General features: G+C 48.4%; 1 protein-coding gene across 1 annotated transcript in view; it reads left to right on the forward strand.

Moving 5' to 3' along the window:
• Positions 1 to 2775: 2775 nt before the first annotated feature.
• HK2 (hexokinase 2) overlaps positions 2776 to 19263 on the forward strand; it is a 59098-nt gene continuing 42610 nt past the window's right edge. The window contains exon 1 of the mRNA XM_063078042.1: positions 2776 to 3279. Coding sequence (XP_062934112.1) covers positions 3217 to 3279 — 63 coding nt within the window. The 5' untranslated portion in view covers positions 2776 to 3216. The remainder of the gene's footprint in view (positions 3280 to 19263) is intronic.

Here is a 19263-nt window from a genome sequence, read left to right on the forward strand (position 1 = left end):
AGGCTGTTGCAATCAGATGAGAGATATTGGGTGTGTGAACTAGGGTAGATGGAGAGGTGAGAAGAGATTTGGGAAATAATATGTAAAACTATAAACTCTGTGTTGTTATGCAAAATGTGAACAAGTTATCTCTAAGACTTCTTCTATTCATTCATGCAGTATTTACTGCATACTTACCATGTGACAGCACCATTCTAGGCACTGCAAATATGAAGGATCAACATAGACACAGATCCTGCCCCCTTGGAGCTCACAGTCTAGTGAGGAGAGAAAGAATATATGGAAAATAAATAGGTAATCAATCAGGGCCAAGCGATAGTGACTTGGGGAACCAGTTGGGATAAACTGTTCAGGAGAAAGCCCTCTGAGGAGGTGCTATCTGAGCTGAACCTCAATGAGGAGGAAGGCTCAGCTGCAGCCAGGTCTGGAGGAGAACATTCCAGAGAGAAGAAAAAGGAAGAGCAAAGGTGCTTGGGTGGGAAAGAGTTTGGTGTTTTCGAGGAAAGCATGCCAGTGTGAGTGCCAAGCAGTGTACTGGGGAGAGTCCTATGGGGTGGGGTGGAGAGAGAGGTAGGGGCCATATCAGAAAGCTTTAGTAGTCACTGTCAGGAGTTTGAATTTTATTCTAAGACTGGAAGCCATCAAATGTCTTCAAACCTGGGAAAGACATAGTCTGATTTATATTTTAAAAAGTCACTTTGACTCCTGAGTAAAGAAGAGATTATAGAGGTGAGGATGGAGGAAGGTACAAGGTAGGACAACGGGCATTGGCTCTGGCTGAGTCATCAGTGGGTTGCATAGGAGGTGCCCAAGAACGTGGAGAGAAGTGGCCAGATACAGGATCTATTTTATAGGTCGAATTGACCGTTTGCTGGTGGACTGACCAAATGCGAGGGTGAGTGGCAGGGAGGAATCAAGGTTGACAGGGTGGATGGTGATGCCATTTGCTGAGACGACGGGGAAAGAAAAAGATTTGGGAAGTTGAGTCCAGCTTTGGATATGTTAAGTGTGAGATGCTAGTCACTTGAGTGGAGATGACAAATGGCAGTTGGAGAAATAAGTCCGGACTGGGAGAGGTCCCTGCTGCAGATTGACTTTTGTGAGTCATCAGTGTGTGGATGATATAACAGTCATGGGGCTGGAGGGATTACCATGTAACTAGATCAGAGGAGACAGGGTGGAGGGCAGCCTCGGAATACTCCGGTATTTACCAACAGAGAAAACAGGGGCCAAGGAGCCTGGGGAGGGAGGTCAATGGGAAACCAGCAGAGCGGAGCATGCAGGGCTTTGACTGAGTGAGGAAGGTGTGTCCAGATGGAGGACGTGATCAACTGTACCCGGCATCCCTGAGAGGTGGAGTAAGACAAGGTCAGGGCAGAGAAGAGAATACAAGATTTGGCAACATGTTAGGTCATTAAGCTGACTATGACAAAAGCAGTTTGGGCCCAGTCCTTACTGTAGTACAGGAACGAGGGGTGAGGATGTGCAGTAGGAAAGGGTACATAGCTTTCAAGAAGTTTTGCTGAGAGGTTGGGTCATGCATTTTTTGTTTTTTGTTTATCTGTATCTTCTTATATTCCAACAATGAGCATTTATTACTTGTATAATAATAAGTCTATACACGTTGCAGAAAGCATCGTACTGTTTGAGAGAAACTCTGCAGACCTTCAACTTCCCTCCACTGCAACCTCTCCAACCCCAGGTTTGCCATTCTCCACCAGCACCAATCTCTTGTCTGCTGAAGTCGGTATTACACTCTTGCCAGCTTCCACCTTCCATTCATACCTAAAACGTGGAGTCTGGGGCCAGGCATCAGCTGTGGCTGGGGCTCCCACTCCTCTCAGCATTCCTAAGCCACCCCACCCCACACTCTTCCAGGATCATCCATTTACACACTGGCCACCCACCCAGTTTCACCCATGCATAGTCCCACAGCTGCAGACAATGCTCCTTTACCGCCTTTTCCTTCCCTGGCTCTTAGAGAGGGATGGAATAATGGGAGAGAACAGGGTCTCAAAGTCAGACGGACGTGGGTTCCTTTCCCCATTTGACTCTTACAAGCTGTGTGACCTTGGGCAAATCTCGTAACAGCCCTGTGCCTCGGTTTCCTCATCTGTAAAACCCATGTCCTATCAGTGGTGGGAGGGTTGGATGGGCCGACTTTTGTTATAAGGCTGCGCTCTACCCAGCTGAACTAACCGGCTGGCCCACGGGCCGACTTTTGTAATGCCTGGCACAGAGTAAGCAGCAGCTACGGCGGTTCACTTCGCATCAGCGTTGCGCGGAGGGGTTGAGCCACAATAGGCGAGAACTAGGATGCTTCAGACGTGTGTGACCGGACAGGGGAGGCCCTCATATGACCCCGAGATACCAGACAGTGTCTCCTACTCCGCACAGGGCGTGTGCTGGTCCAGTGACCCGTCCTTCCAGTCGCCCCACTCCCCAGATCCGCGATCACGCGCCCCCCACCCACAGCCGAGCCTGACGCGGCGGTGGCTCATGCGCCTTTCCGCTCCAGCCTCCTGCCACGGACCACACGTCCCATCCCTGGCGCCCTGCCCCGCCCCTCCGCCGCTGGCGCGCCTCTCCAGCCCGCCGGCTCGGGTGTCTGAGCGGCCGCGCCCGCAGGCCGTGCGAGTTGACTGGCCGCGCTGCGGCTGGGGGCGGCCCGCGGGCGCACACACCCTCCCCGCACAGCCAATGAGCGCGCGCGCGTCACTGACCCGGCTGCCTGCGAGCCGGCAGCCTCTCAATAAGCCACATTGTTGCACGAAACTCCAGCGCACGAGTCCCCGGCCGCCGCTAGTACTACGCCGTGTCACAAGCTAAGAAAATTCTCTGGCAGAGCATCGCGCGCGTGTGGTGCCGGAGAGGTCCGACCGCCCTAGTGGAGCCGGGCTGTGGATTCCTCCCAAGTTGAGCCTTAGTGATCCTGTGGCTGAAGTTAGCGCCTTGACGTGGGACGACCGGACACGTCGCCTGGAGTGATACGTAGGCGCCTTCCAGCAGTTGTGCTCCTAAAAACCTCTTTCTAGAGATCCGAGGCCCCCCAGCCCGGCGCGCCGTCGCCGTTAGCCTTCTTTGTGTGCCGCCCGGACTCCCAGTTCCCGGCCGGCCGCGCAGCCCAGGTACAAAGAGATCAGACCTCGCCGCCCGCCTCCCGCGCACGCACTCCCGCCTCGGTTTCCCAACTCGGCGCCGTCGGACCGCGGCAGGATGATTGCCTCGCATCTGCTCGCCTACTTTTTCACCGAGCTTAACCATGACCAAGTGCAGAAGGTAAGTCAGCGCGGGCGGGAACGGCAGGCTCGCTTCCGACAGAGTTGCGCCCCCGGGACACTCCTCCGCGAACCTGCGGGGAACCGCTTCCTCCCCATTCGGGGTTGGGGATGCGGAAACAGTCTGGGCAGCAGGGAAACTCCTGGGCGCGAGAAGCCACGTCCGCTGGGCACCGGCAGGCGTGTGCGCGCATGCGAGGCGCCGGGGCTCGCGCGCTGCCGGGCTCTCCCTCCTGGCATCCTGCGCGCGGCCACGCTTTTTCTCCTTTCTGTTTCTGGAGGGGCGGTCACCCGGCTGGCGGTCCGGGACTGCTGGGCCCACGTGGAAGGAGTTCCCCTTCTACAGCCCCAGTTCCGGCTAGAGCACGTGGGGAGAATCGTGGCTGGGGGAGAGGCCTCGCGGCCGCGTGGGGCTGCAGGGCCCTTCCGCGCTTAAAGACCGCATTTAGGAGACGTGCGGTTCCCCTCGTTGTTGAAGCCGATCCGGGAAGGAGCGGGAGAGGAGGCAGAGAAACTCCGCCCGCCGCGCCCCCTCCCCGGAACTACGGCGCCCGGAACTGGGGCTGGGCGAGGGGCGTACGTGTCCCCACCGATCTGCCTCGGGCCCGCCCCGCCTCGCGTCCCCCGGGACCGCCTCCGAGTGCGGGGCGGACTTTGGATGTTACTTTCTGGTTTGTTACTAAAAGTTGGAGAGGACCAGCCCCCGTTTCCCTGATTTCTTGAGATTTTTGTCGTTCCGAAAACGAGCGTTTGCCTACACCAGGTCTTGACCTGTTTGTGCCCAGCTCGCTCTCGACAGCTCCCTGTGCCCGAGCTCTCACCCTGGCCGGGTCATTTACATAAGAAAGAGCCTCGGGGCCCCGCCGGGAGCCTCACTCTTCCTGCCTCGGGGTATGGAGGTGGGGCAAAGCCGGCCCGGGGCGCTCTCACCACTCCGGGGAGAAATGAGTTTCTGAAATGCCCGAAATGCCCGGGATTAAGGGATTGGCTCCTGGCCTGGGGCTTTGGCTAGGGTTTGAGGGAGGAGGTGGGCTGGGGAGGGCTGGGGGTGGGATGGGGGTGGGGGGCGTTGTTTTAAAGCTGTGAAGCAATGACCGAACATTGCTCAATTAAATACTTGGAATTTCAGTGTTTGGTGCGAACACATTTTTAAGAAAATGTCTTGACATTATCGTTCTGTGGGGCCATCTGCTCGTAGTCCCATTCTGGCGGTCCCGGGAGCAAGGGAGAGTATAGTGGGTTACCATCTTGATGTTTCTAGAGCTCTGGCAGATGATAAGGCCAAATAAAGCATGACGTTACCCAGCCTCGGACTAGAGGAGGGAGTAGAGAGGGGCTGGTTTAGTTGAGTTTTACTCGTTTGTAAAGGGCTGTTACTCGCTAACTCATTCCTGGGATGTGACTCTGCTCTGCACTTTAATTCAGTTTATTTAAAAACGTGCCTTTGAGCTGGCAGGATCTTGGCAACTTCTCTAGGCTTCTCTTGGGGATGCCGATCATCGCCTGGCAAGTGCTGAAATACAAAGTCATTAATCCCAGGGAAGTCTTCTCAGTTGTGAACTCATTTGAATTTGAATTCTTTTAGAAGCTAGGAAGATGCTAGGACTGGAACAGTGGAGTTATACCACTCTCAGGGCCTGGAGTTGGGGGCGATAGGAGGAGGGGGTCATCTCTCTGATCCCAGAATGGAAAGAAAATTAGCCAGGGTATCTGGAAAAGAGTTCTAATCCTTGTCTTGGGGTTTCTTAACCACAGGACTCTGGGCCTCTTTGGACAACCGATTTCTTTCTATAAAATGCGGATGAGCTTTCTAGAGCTAGACTGGATCATTTTAGAAGCCTTGTCCACTTTATGGAGTTGTGATGATTAAGCACACCAATATGAAGTATCTTTCCTGCAGGCTTGCTTCTCTTTTCTACACTTAGCAGCCACCTTTTAGCCTAAGTCTCCCTGACACTTGGGTGTATTTCCTCTAAATTACCAATGGGGGCAGAATTGAGTCAGGCCTTTAACTCACTAGGTGTTAGAATCTGGGATTCAGACTCCGGGTTTAGCAAAGCTGTTTGAGTCCAGATGCAATTGGATGGGAAGTAGGAAGGGAATCAGAGAATATCTTGGAAGCATCTTTTGAAAAGGCCTTGATTTGGACTCTTCTGAAATCCCCTAGTGATGACATAATCTTGCATATTCTGGGTTGTAGTCTGAGGGCATGGAAGGCTTAGGTTCACCTGCCCAGAACCAGCCCCATTGGGAGTACTTTTCTTCTGGTGGACAAGCCCAGTGTTTTGTGGCACTAGGATGAAAGTAAGGGTTATTTGCTCACTTTTGCCAATTGACACTTTGGAACTCAACAGCAAACAGTGCATCTTCTGTGTATCGGGCACTGTTCTAAGCTTTTTACATATGTTAGCTCATTAACACTCACAACAATCACATGAGCTAGGTACGATTATCATCAGCATCCTGGTTACTGGTTATTGGTGAGAAACTGAAGCACACAGAGTAACTTGCCCAAGGTCACTAGCTTTTTCGAAAGAGCTAGGAATTGAAGCCATGCAGTTGGCTCCAGAGCACCATGCTCTTGACCACACACTCACCTGCCTCTGGGGAATGTTAGTGGGCTCCTGGGCCATGCCTGTGTCCAGTCATGGATGCTGGCATCACTCCCACCCAGCATGTCCAGAAGCGGAAGTAGCTCTGTTGGTTTGAGCAATGCCACCAGTATTCTCTGGCTATTCCGGACAGGAGCCCTGGATTCATTGTCATCAGCTTGCCTTTCTTATTGCTACTCTGTTGTAAACTGGTCTCTGGGTTACTTCAGAGGACTCCTAAGGGTGTCCCTGTTTCTTCCGGTCTCTTTTGGGAGCTAGACTGGATCATTTCAGAAGCCTTCTATGACTCTGAATTGGCTGAATACCCCCGATCCTGCCCCCACCTCAGCCTCATCTTCCTCTCCATCTGTTCATTCCCCAAAGACTTGAATTGCCGTTCCTCTAACTGTCATGCCCATTCACACCAGCTCCTTTTGCCCTTATCCTTGCCTTCTTGTGGCCCTGAATACTCTGTCTGGCTTTTCTCCACTTAACCCCTTCCAGCTCAAATGCTACCTCCTCTTTCAACCTTTTATCTGCCTCCTTCTCCCTCCTGTGTGCCCACATTTCATGGCATTGAACCTTTCATGGCGTTTGTTTCATTCCACCATACACTATAATGGGTGGTTCTCAGTTCAGGGTCCTTCCTCAGCACAAGGAGAATCCTGGCTTTTCACGTTTGTTGCCACAGTTTCTGGCCACTGTTGAGGTATTCAATGAATGCAAGAATGAAGGAGGTGACCTTCCTGGGGGAAAAAGTGCAGAGAGGGCTGCAGGAGGTGGAGGAGGGTGGGAGGTAGCTGGGGGGAGGGCTAGTCCTGAACTAAAGGGATGGATGGACAAGTGGATCCTTAGAGGGAAAAGCAATTCTCAGGCTATTCCTTCATTCAAAGCATGGCCTGAGGCTGATCTTGGGAGGGGGCAGGGAGATCAACCAGGCCTTAGTATCTGGAAATGAGAGAGGGAGGAGAGTTTCCTGTCCTCCAGCAATTAAAGCTTTATGTCCTGTCCATGGAGAAATAGAGGATTCTTTTTATTAATTGAGGTAAATTAATATACGAGTTACAGAGTTTTTGTCTCTTAAGAATGAGAATCAGGATTAACCACAGAACTGAAATGAAGGGTGTACTCCTTCCTTTAGCTACTGGCCAAATTGTTTTAACATACATGGACTGGTGACACATTTTCACTCGAATCCTGGAGTGCAGATAGCTCACTTAGGTTCCTTGCTGTATGAGCAAGAGGTAGCCTTCAACTTGGGACTTGAGAAGGGAATATCTTGGAAGTGGAAAGATTTAACAGACATTCAAGAGTCATGATAGACAAGAATGTTAATATTTTTTGAGAACCTGCTATGGGTGCAAGGTCCTCTGGGTGCTATGCTAAAATCAGAAACCAAGACACCTTCCAGTTGTTTGGAGAGATAATACTCTAGGAAAAGATAATTCATGGCCACTAAGTCAAAAGAGAGTGCATTACTGAAGATTGGTGGGAAGTTAGAGACTGCAAGGGAACCGTCATACGTTTGGAACACCTACCATGTGCCATTAATCTGCAGATAAGGGATTAAAGTAGCAGAAGTGAACTGATTAAAACTGTAAGATCATTTTTGACTGGGTTAACTGACACTGATAGGTATAATTTATCTCATTTGTTTGACTTGTAACTTCTTAGTATCCTAATACTGTCCCTTCTGCTCAGAAGAAACTGAGCTTTTGTAGCTTTTGCTAACCATCCATTTGATTTATGTTGCCAAACTTCTATTTCAGAGAGAGCTTAGGAAGCACTTTTTTCTTACCCTTGAATGAATTAAAATTCCCTCTAAGGCTGCCCAGCCAAAGGCAACATTTATTTTTATATCACTTTAGAAAGTTAAACTTTTCCGGCACCTTGGAGTTTGGGGGCAATTGAGGGTTGTTTTTCAGGAGATATCAGAACAATGCAAACCACAAAATCAAAATGTGGCAGCTGTAGTAAGAAGACCTGACATACTAAAAGAACTTGGGAGCCCAGAAAACTGGTTTCTTTTGCTCAGATACTTCCGCTTTAAAAGACCAACTCTTGATAAGAAGTTCCTCATTATCACTGTTGACTTTTGAAGTCAGCAAGTTTGGTTTGTTTTCCAACACTGTGTGTCGTCTGTCTTTGCCTTTCAAAGCAGTGGGGGTGGGGTGTGGCGAGTCAGATCCCAGAGTTCATGGGTTTTGTCTCAACATCTCACTCTGCAGATCACGCGCTGTGCTTCTTGCTCTGGATTGTCTGTTTCTGTGGATTTCTAAAGCACTTTTCTCAACCTTGGCACTATTGACATTTTGGGACAGATAAATTTTTTTTGTGAGGGGCTATCCCAGCCTGTCATAAAGGGCAAGAATCTCCACCCTATTCAAATGTACAGGGGCAAATCCTGTTTTTGTTTTTTTTTGTTTTTTGTTTTAATTATTCCTTTAGAGCAGTGGTTTTCAACGAGGAATAATTTTGCCTCCCAGTGGGCTTTGGCAATGTCTAGAGACATTTTTGGTTGTTCCAAGGTGGGTGGGTGAGTTTGTGTTACTGGCATCTGGTAAGCAGAGGCTAAGATGTTGCTAAATATACTACAATGCACAGGATAGCCTCCCCAGCAAAGAGTTATCTGGCCACAAATATCTGTAATGTTGAGAAACTGTTTTAGAAGAACATAGTCCATCTCCCCGACCCTTTTAGTTTTCAAGTGTATCGCTCATGATCATACAGCTAGTTAGCTCCAGTTGGGACCAGAGCCCTCTCAACAGTGTGCCACATCATGGGACAGTCATGGTGAGAAATGGGCTTTTACAACAGCTGAATTTAAGGTGAGCTCTCCAGTCCACAGCAGCAGATGCCCATGATCCCTCACTGAAGGGTGGGTTTCCAGGGGGCAGGAGCCAGTTGCTATTTCTCTGTTCTCAACCAGAAAAATGTGGGCAGTGCATTTGCTCCCGGAAGCCATCGGGAGAGAAGTGTGCTCAGTTGTCCTTGGGAGAATCTCACCCTGGCTCTGCTGGAGTTCCCACAGAGTCTGGGCATCCACCAGGCTTCTGGACAAGGCAGGCATGTGAGCTGGCAGGACGTGAGCTCATGGGCTGCCATAGCTGGCAGCAGAGGAGAGGGACCAGTGACACCTGCTGAGGGTCAGTTCTACAGTTATTGGGAGAAGCTGCGTGGTGAGATGTAGAGTCAAGCTTGAATCCTGGTTTGCCATGTGGTAAGCAGTGTGAACTTGGGCCAGTTATTAAACCTCTCTAGGCCTCAGTTTCTTTCTCTTGTAAAATGGAGAGATTGTAATAGGGTAGTCGTAAGGATTAAAAAGAGAGAGTTAATGTATGTGAAGCACTTAGAATGGTGACTGACACATAGTCAATGTTGGTTCGACCTAACAATTTTTCGACTTTACCATGGTGAAAGCCATATGCATTCAGTAGAAACCATACTTCAAGTACCCAGGCAATCATTCTGTTTTTCACTTTTAGTACAGTATTCAATAAATTATATGAGATATCCCACACTTTATTAAAAAATAAACTTCGTGTTAGATGATTTCTGAGCATGACCTCCCCAGAGGACCAGAAGGAAAGCAAGTCAGAGGAGAGTTTAAGGATGTCCAGGAAGGAGAAGGTGTTAGAAGTTGAAAGTGACAATAAGGACACTTCCTTCTTTCCTGTCTTCAGGAACTCACCACCCTTCTGCCCTCTCTGTAATCTGATTTAATCTGACATCAGACAGAGAGCACAAATGGGCCTGAATCCACATACCATAAAAGAAGTCCTTGAGAATTATCCAGGTAAGAGCAGAGCCTCTTTTTGCTCCTGTCCTGATGGATAGGGCAGTAGGCTATCTAACAGTGTGTCTTTCTTTCTCCATGTACAGATGTTCCTTGACTTACAATGGGGTTATGTCCTGAAAATATGAAAGATGAAAATATGAAAGATGAAAATATCATAAGTCAAAATGCATTTAATATCCCTAATCTCTTTGTCCCTTACATATAGACTCCAGGTTGTTGAGTGTGTCCCCTCTTGCTGACACTGGGGTCCCATGGATTCTTGACAAAGCCAAAGGAGGTTCTCTGTGTGGAACCTATACCCTCCACCCTACCGCTTGAACAGCTTTTGTCTTATCAAAATCAGGAGTCAGGAGTCTTGGCCCTGTTCCTGTGAACAGAGAATCTCATTTCCCTGGGAGTGCCACCCTCTTTCAGGGGTGGTCATGACATCTCTAAGCATTTCCTTGACATTCCTTCCCTGGAGGGACCTTGGTCAAACCTTATCTCAGAGTCAAGCAGGAGACTCAGGGCTCTGAGAACCTGGCCCTGGGAGCCCTTGGGGCCCTCACTTCCTTCCTCTTCTCCCCCTCAATCAGCAGCTCTGCCCTGCAGGCCTGGAGGTGGCCCGTGTTCTTAAAAGGCCTTGTTCCCAACCTCTTCCTTCTGGTTGAAGGAATTCCATATTCTCTGATAAAGGAAGGAATGAAGCCAGATAAAGCATCTGACAGCTACAATTAGGGTTAATGAGGGCATTTGAAGCTGCCCTTTTCCTTCTTGCCCATTTGAGGGACTTTCCCTCCTGCTTTCTGCTTCCTCTCAAAATTTCCTGTCTCAGCCCCCTCCGTGAAGCCTTCTAGCCACGTCCCATCAGTTCCTTATCCCCCTTGCCTGCCTTAAAGATAGCAAACACTAGTGTGTCTATGAAGTCCTGGCCTCTGGTTATGTACACTATGAGTAGTAACTCAGGCCCCCTCAAGCTGCCTTCCTGCGAAGGCACTATTATTATCTATTGTTCAGAAGAAGACACCAGTCACAGAAAAGGACAGTCCCTGGACCAAGGGCAAGCCACACTTCAAAGACAGGCACTCTGACTCCAGGGCCTATGCCCTTATCCCCCAGCACTGGGCTGCTTGGGACTACTGCGGATGGTCAATTGTGTTTCAATTTCATAGGGTTATAAGTTAGGTGTCAGCTGAGAAGGGACCTTTGGGGTCATGTAGGCCAACACCTTTATTTTACAGTTAAGGGAATCAGGTGCTGTGTACTAAGGGACCAGTCCAAGCTCACATAGATAAACTCCAGATCTGGAACCCAGTTTCCCGATCCTCATCCTGCTTCCTTTAAACACCATTTGTACAGCATGAACTCTTATTTAGGTGTGGGTTCCCCAAGAACAAAGGAAAGATTTGTTTTGTGGGCTGTACCTAGGGAGACCCTGTAATTTATTGTCCAAACTGGGCCACTTTTGAGAGTAAAATAATAGGTATGCTGCAACCACAGGTGCAAACTGAGATTGTCTTGGGCAAGCAGGGATGTGTGGGTGCCTAGCCTCCAGTGGGTGTGATCTTGGGGTGGGGGAGCAGACTGGGGAGGTCTGGGGCTGGTCATGGAGCAGAGGGACAGCCCTAGAGGGATTTGGTCTAGCAGGTAGACAGTTGGCAGCAGACAGGAGTGGGGAATTCAGATGCCACTGTGGGGCAAGAGTGGGGCTGTCCAAGGGTAGGTGGAGTCTGACCTCTAGGGAACCTGGCATACTAGGCAGGGCAGCCAGGATCCCGTACAGCAAGGACATAGGCCTGAAGAGCAAGGTCAGACACAGAGCACCTGGTCAGTCTGGAGTAGCCAGCTCTTCCCCTTCACCAAGTTACTCTCCCAACTCTTCTCTTCGGCATTCCCGTAGCCCCATAACAAAGATTTCTTGAGTACGTACTATATCCTGAGTATTGCAATAGCTGCTATCATCACAAATATGAAGTGTTTGGTACTTTTAGTGCCTTTAGTCCTCTGGGACCAGTGAGGAAGAGAGACTCAAGGTGTCAAAAATGCGTTGGCACTACCAACTGGGGAGAGGACATTAGTGCTGGGCCCTGAAGGGCGAGTGGGAGTTCGTTAGGGCAGAGGAGAACATTCTAGGCAGGGGACAGGGGAGGGGGTGTCAACACATACACATGTTTCCAACCTTTCCAAGACAAATGCTCCTCAGAATTGTATTGACGTGTGTGATTTAAGTGACTGTAAATCTGTATTCATTACAGCAAAAGAAACTACCTACTGTCTGCCCTTACCTTCAGTTTGTAATTGCTTGTTGACGTATTTGCCTCCCACCAGTAGACTACCCCCTTGCTGGCAGAGGCTGGTGTCGCCTTTATCCTGGTATCCTCAGCACCCAGCCCTGGCACACTCAATTTGGCACTCAATCAAATTGAGCTTTGAATTTGGTGCTTTATCTGTTGGTAAATAGACTGTGCCAGGGTCATGCATATCTGGGACATATTATTCCTTTGCAAGCTGCCCCATCGTCAGGACAGAATGTCTGAGGACAGGAGGGCTCCGGGCCAGGTGTCCCAAATGCCCATCTCCTGGACCCGGGACAGGTGCTGCTGCCTGAGGTCCATCTAGCTGTAACTCGATGCAGCTGAGAGCGCAGCTGAGAGCGAGAACTGGAAGAACAGGAAACCCGGTGACTCACATCTGTGCAACAGGATCCTGGAGGAGTGGCCCATATGCCTCCCTGGCTGGTGCCACACTTACCCTGCTGCCCCGGGCTTGTGAGTACATGATGGGTCAGAGCTGGAATCTCCTCGAGGTGGTACAGTGGCCTCTGTGAGGGTCCTCCTTGTCCCATCCGAAGAATGTGTTGCAGCAGATCTGTTATTTTTGGTCAGCTGGGTTTCGGAGGACAGGAGACTCAAAGAATCCGTGTTCTGCTGTGTGTCTTCCTCCCCAACTCATCTTTCTTTTCTTTATCAGAAACATCTGGCTTTGCCTTGGCAACTTTACAGGATAAACGTGCTGCTGTTTGCACAGCCTCGGCCCTCCCAGGAGGAGTCTGTGAGGGCATTATTATTAATGAGGTCACTGACAGCAGTTGCCTGGCTTTCTTGGGATGGGCACACCTGTGTCCCAGGTTAGGCCACCGGATGTTGTGGGTCCTGCCAGGGACTAGGCTTGTGGTTTGGGGAAGCTTCTCCAAACCTCAGTTTCCTTGTCAAAGATTTGTGGTAAAACACTGGCAAAGGAATAATGCAAAAATGTGAAATTCTTTTGAAACTATGTTGCAAACATGTGTCAGCGCGTGCAGTCACTGGAAGGCAGTGTGTGGCCGGTTGGAATTATGACTCTCCCTTCCGGTTTGTCCTCTTTTGACCTCTTTGATTTCCTTTGGCTCTCTGACCATGTGTAGTGAGTAGACAGGGCCAAGTCAGTGCCGTCTGCCTTTTTTTTTAACTACATTTTTTAGATTGAAGGATAATACATGTAGGAAACTGAATACACTTGGGTAACCACTGCCTAGATCCAGTAACAAATTATTACCAATACCAACCCCACTACTTGGCACTAACACCCCCTTCTCCAACCTACCCCCGCCACCAGGGGTAATCACTGTCCTGACTTCTAGCAGCATAGATCAGTTTTTGTATTTAACATAAATGGACTCCTACATATGTCCCCTTTTGTGTCTGGCTTCTTTCACCTGACATTATGTTGTAAGATTCATCTAAGCTGCTGCATGTGGTGGTAGGTGGTGCATTCTTATTTCTGTACAGAATCCTCCTGCACCACTGTATTTTGACTATGGTTGATTTAAAGCAGAGGAGACTAGTCATAAGGCCCTTCACTTCCAGAAGGCACGGTCCTTCCTAAATTTCTTTCGAGGAGGCCAGGTTGGAGCATTGGCCAAATATATGGATATGTAGATGACCTGATCTTCAGTACAAGAACATGAGTGTTAAAGCTGAAATTCAATCAATTGGCCTGCTTGGGTATAGAAGCTAAAAGTTATAACAGCTAGTGTTCATCCAGTACCACCTGGAGAGAGAGTTCTAGATATGAAATCAGAAATATCCAAAGACTGGAGAGAGGAAGTCCAGCTGCGCCTCGGGGTTCCTACCTCCTCTGCTCTGATGCCTTTATGCTTGTGGAGTCACTTTCTTATCCTACTTGATCACTTGAATTCATCCTTCTATTGGGAGGGTGTGTTCTGCAGAAATGACTGGTGAGCATTTGCTCATTCATGTATTATTCATTTTCTGCCTGCTTACTAAAAGGATTTGGTGATTTGGTTCAGCTTTCAGTAAAAGGATTGCTAGAACAAGAGTCATCAAACAGGCAGGGATGATTACAGAAAAACTTGAGCTCTGAGCTTCCTGACAGTTAAGGCAAAAAGGACGGCTCTCCTTGCATCAGTCATTTTCATCTCACTGGTCTGTAGCAGGAAGCATGGTGTATCTGGGTGGCCAAACTTTCCCTGACACTAAACTCCACAGAGAATTGACTGGCTATGGAGGGTTATTGAACACAGCAGCTTTGCTCAGTGGGGTGGTATTTACAGTCCTCCCTCCTGCGATCCTTTGATTAAAAATGATAGAATTAAATCACACTGGTGAAGCATTTTGTGGGGAGCTAATGTAGTGAGGTGAGCAACTTTCTGGTACCTGGAATTCATAATTTTCAAGGATCTTGGACTTGCCAACACCACTTTCTGAGCTTTTTCACACACTGTCTCCAGGTCAGAATTCATCTCCTGGGATGGCCCAGCCCAGAAGCTGTCTCCTTTGAATGCAGGTCTTTCAGGACACTTAAACCTGTGACACTTCCATGGGTGTCTTGCATAGTGCTTGCCTTTTTTTTCTGCCAAGACCCCTCTCTCCATTCATTCCAGAGGCATTTATTGGTCTATAGTATGAGCCAGGTTCTTTACTATCTTATAAAGTCCTAGAGAGCAGGGATTTTGATTTCTTAAAAATTTTTTTTATTGTTTTGTTTTTTTATTTTTGGTTTTGGTGGCCGGCCAGTAGGGGATCCGAGCCCTTGACCTTGGTGTCATCAGGACCATGCTCTACTGAGTGAGCTAACCGCCAGCCCTAAAATTTTTTTTTTATTGTGATAAAATATAACATAAAATTTACCATTGTAACCCTCTTTAAGTGTACAATTCAGTGCTATAAAGTACATTCACATTGTTGTGCAAACATCATCACTGTCCATCTTCAGAACTGATTTCTTTTGAAATTACTTCTGTACACTTTAGTGTTTTGTATAAAACTGGTGTTCAATAAATGCTATACAGTGGGAGATGCTGGGGTTATAGCAGTGGTTGAGGATTCAGGGGTTGAATTATATGAGTCTTACAGATGTAGACATTGAAATTTAAGGTTTCTTTCTTCTATACTTCCCTTTTAAATTTAGTAATGTACTCAAGCTAGGATTTGTAGTAGTTTATATTACAAACTGCCAAAGTTGGAATATTGCTCTCTAGACATAAATAATTTGATCAGGGCCAGTTTACCACTGGGACCAGACAAGGTGGACTCATCCATGCAGTGGCCACCAACCATTCAATTGGAATTGGCCTGCAAAATGAGATGGGCCCTTCTGGACCAGCAGAGTTCTCATTCATCAGGGTGATCCAGATCCCAGTCTCAATGCTGTGACCCTGGTCAAGACTGCTTGCTGTGGGCTTCAGTTTCTCTGAGATCCCTTTCTGGCTCTCGACTCCAGGCTTTTCCTTCCTGGGCTTTCTCATACCTGGCTAGGGCTGTGTCTGACCCACCCTGGCTGCTGCAACTGTGAAGCGGAGCCTCTGTGAGGGTGACCTGTTATTCTCATGGTTCCTTGCATTGTTACTATGATACAGTTTCTCTTCCTTTTATGCTGGTCTGGAGGAAAATGCAGGCACTTAAGGGGATGTATGTTCATGGCTTCCTGTTTTGGGTGTTATTTTATACAGTACAGGGTTAATTTTTCTTTAGGGCTTCACCTGCCATCATCCCTAATTCTGTAGAGGAGGTGGGCTTGTCAGACTGGTATGTTATGTATGGGAAAAATGAAACTGACCAAAATTGCCCAATGAGGAAGTTCTAATCTTCTCAACATTGCTAAATAGATGGCATCAAAACTGCTATCTCTTACTCTCTAGCACACACCCTCAACTGCTGGGCAGACAGGTAGGCAGCCTTCCCATACCTCAGCCAGGCTTTGCTCTGGCCTGCCTCTGATTCCCCAGTCTGTTCCCCTTCCGTTCCTCCTCTCTCCCACATAGAGACTTAAAGAGAAGCTGTCCTGTGTGATAGGACACATGCCCACCACAGGAAGAGAAGGAACAATTTGGGGAAATAGCCTTTCCTTTTTAACCCTACGTGTGACTAAGTAGGGTTGAGAAAAGTCCTTCATCTTCTGAGGATGCCACTTGACAGAGCAAAGTCTAGAAGAAAAACAGGAGAAGGGATGGAAAGAAAGGGGACAATATAGAGCTTTACATTTGTCACGTCGATTATGCCAGTGATGGTTGTGTAGGGCTGTTCATTCCGCTTTATAGTGAGGACAGTGGAGCTCAGACAAAAAGTATTCCTCCAGTGTTGCACGCCTGTACAAATGTTACAGCTGTACAAATGCACACCTGTACAAATACATCCCTGTACAAATGCACATCTCTACAAGTGCACACCTATGCAAATGCACACCTATATAAGTGCCACACCTGTACAAATGCTACAGTTATACAAATGCACACCTGTATAAATGCTACAGCTGTACAAATGCACACATCTACAAGTGCACTCCTGTGCAAGTGCACATCTGTATAAATGCTACAGCTGTACAAGTGCACACCTGTACAAATGCTACAGCTAGGATTTGCACATTGATTTTTCATATGCCAGAGCCCTTACTTTATTACAACCAGTTACAAAATAAGGATTGACCTGAATGATTCTGCTCTGATAGTTTTCAACAACTTAAATCTCTTTCCAACAAGTACAAGGTTTGTCTTTCCAACTCCCAGCACCCTGTATAAACATAGGATTATTTCACAGGGATACTCTTGGCCTAATATCTTTACTACTGACTTTCTAAGACCTCAGGCTGAAAAGTGGTTAAAATGACCTTAAGCAGTGGTGCCCATCATTGTCACATTATTGGCGTGGTAGCAACCTGCCCAAGGGGAGGGGTAGATGTTTGAGCCTCCAGCCCTAGAGGTGTCCATTCTTATTGTGCTTTACAAGCTCCTCATGTGATTCTGATGTGCAGCCAAGTTTGGGAACTTTTATCACTAGTGGCAGAATGGAGATTAGGCAGAAGTTATCAGAAAGTAGATTTATCTCTGTGAAAAAGCTTTCAAACAACTAGAATTCACCAAAAATGGAACTTGTGAGCCTCTCATGCTTGGAAGCATTCAAACCCAGGACATATGACTATCTGTTGGGGTGAGAGAGACAAACGACGCAAAATTGAATGCTGTGTTTGGTGAGATTTTGAACTGGTTACTACAAGGGCCTTTCTAAGATTAGATGTTTTTTTAGGAGTGGCCACTGCTGTGTGTACATACAGTATCTCCTAAATGGATTTCTCCCATGCCTGGTGCTCCTACCCTTTGGCTGCACTGTGGGTAGAAGTTGGCAGAATTCTGAAAACCGCATTCGCTTCTTTCCCAGTTGAGGAACACTGTCTTTGTAAAGAGGCTGCTTCTTGTTTCTGACTTCCACTTCTTTCGGCCACCAGTCACTCACCACAGCAGTGCCCATCAAGACTGGGGGGGAGGGGGGAGGCGGGGCTCCAGTTGTGTGTTTAGGACGCTGTGACATTAGGTGATTAATCATCCCTTCTGGAGTGGCCCTAAGAAACATCATCATTCCCCAGTGCCATCCACTCCCAAGTTTTGAGAGTTCAAAGGTCTCCTAGGTGAAAGAGGAGAAATTTGGGCCAAGATGCTGGACTTGCCTTTTTTTGCAGCCCTTCCATATCCTTTCCCTTGGTCTCCTCGTGGGATGGAGAGGAAAGCAAGCTTCTGGACCCATCCAAGAACCACAGGGCAGGGAGTGTCTGCCCACACTTAGAGGACCCACAGGATAGGTGAGGGTGGTAGACCTGAGGGCCTGGCATTAGAGCCAGTCACACTTCTGTTTCAGTCCCAGCTCTGCCCTTCCCCACCGGAGTGACTGTAAATGTGGATACAGAAGTTGTACAAAAAGACAATGGAACTCAAGTCAGTAAAGCCGTAGGATGGCGTGTGACAGTTAACAGGTACTCGATACACGTTTAGCTGCTGCAACCATCGTCATCATCATTGTTTCCTCTGTCATTGAACACTTGGAATATGACTATAATACACCGGGCAAAGTGACTTGAGCAAAGGGTAATGATTTAACTTTATTCTTTGAGGATTAAGGATGAGAGGTATCTGACTAGGTTTCCAGCAAGCCTTGTAGCAGTTTAAACGTCACAGCTATACCAAGATTGCTGCTGTAGAATTTGCTCTTTTGTTTACCTGACCTCACACTTCAGGATGAGATGGTAGAATCTCTTAATAAGGCAGTGCAGGCTCTGCTGTCCCATGTAGGAACTCCCCTGTCCCTTTTGCAAACACCCAGAGCCATCTATGGAGTGTAGGTGTAGAGTGTCAGTGAGACTCAGGGTCTCTCCTCTCATTGGGAAAGTAGTAAGGTGGGAGCTCCAACTTTTCATGTGTCACCCTCATGACAACGTCCAAAGACACATTTGCTGTCCCTGCTGCCCCGACCTGCTGGGCCAGCCCTATGGGCCATACTCTCTGCTGTCTGCCCTTCATGTCTGTGTTGGGGGGTGACTGGAATAGAAGATGGCCTTTTCGTGGGTGTGGCCAGCTTGAATTTGCTGCAGTGCCATCTGGCCTGTATAGACCCTGCTGTATTCCAGGAAAAACAGGCCGTCATCTAGCAGAGTGGACAAGGGCACAGGCCAGCCAGACTGCTCGATCCAATCCCAGCTCAGCCCCTTGTGTCTGTGTGACTTTGGACACATTGCCTTCTCCTCTCTGTAGAAAGGAGGTAATGGCACTACCTACCTCAGAGGGCTGTTGGGAGGATGAAATGAGTTGGTAGGTGCAGAACCCTGAGAAGGATCCTGCACAAAGCAGGCACCATGGAAGGGCTTGCAGTTATCACGCTGCCCACAAGGGAGTCTTAGGCTGTTCCTGGATGTGGCCTGGTGTTGCCTTCTCGTCTGGGTGACCCCAGACTTTGTACATTTGTGCACCCCAGTACTGTAGGAAGCTGAGCTCAGGAACCCAGCTCGGGGGTCGGAAGGGGATGGATGGCATGCCACAACCCAGGGAGGCTGAGGCAAATTCAGAACGACAGTGGGCTCCAGACATGTGAAGCGCCAGGAGACTGACCAGTTGGAATCTTCCTGATTTAGACCTATGGACTTACATAGTCCAGTCTGACTATCTAAGTAGCTTTTTAATAAATGCTAGCAACAAGGGTATTCTGGGAAATCCTCATTTCTGCAGTTCTAAACCCAACTCGACAAGGCTGCTCTCTCTCCAGGCTGGGGGAGGGAATAAAGTGGCTGAGGGCCTGATCAGCAGGAGCAGATTGCCTCTTTACCATTCTCTACTCCTACTCTGTCCTTCCCATTC

Source organism: Cynocephalus volans, chromosome 14, assembly GCF_027409185.1.
Source record: "Cynocephalus volans isolate mCynVol1 chromosome 14, mCynVol1.pri, whole genome shotgun sequence".
NCBI classification, from domain to species: Eukaryota; Metazoa; Chordata; class Mammalia; order Dermoptera; family Cynocephalidae; genus Cynocephalus; species Cynocephalus volans.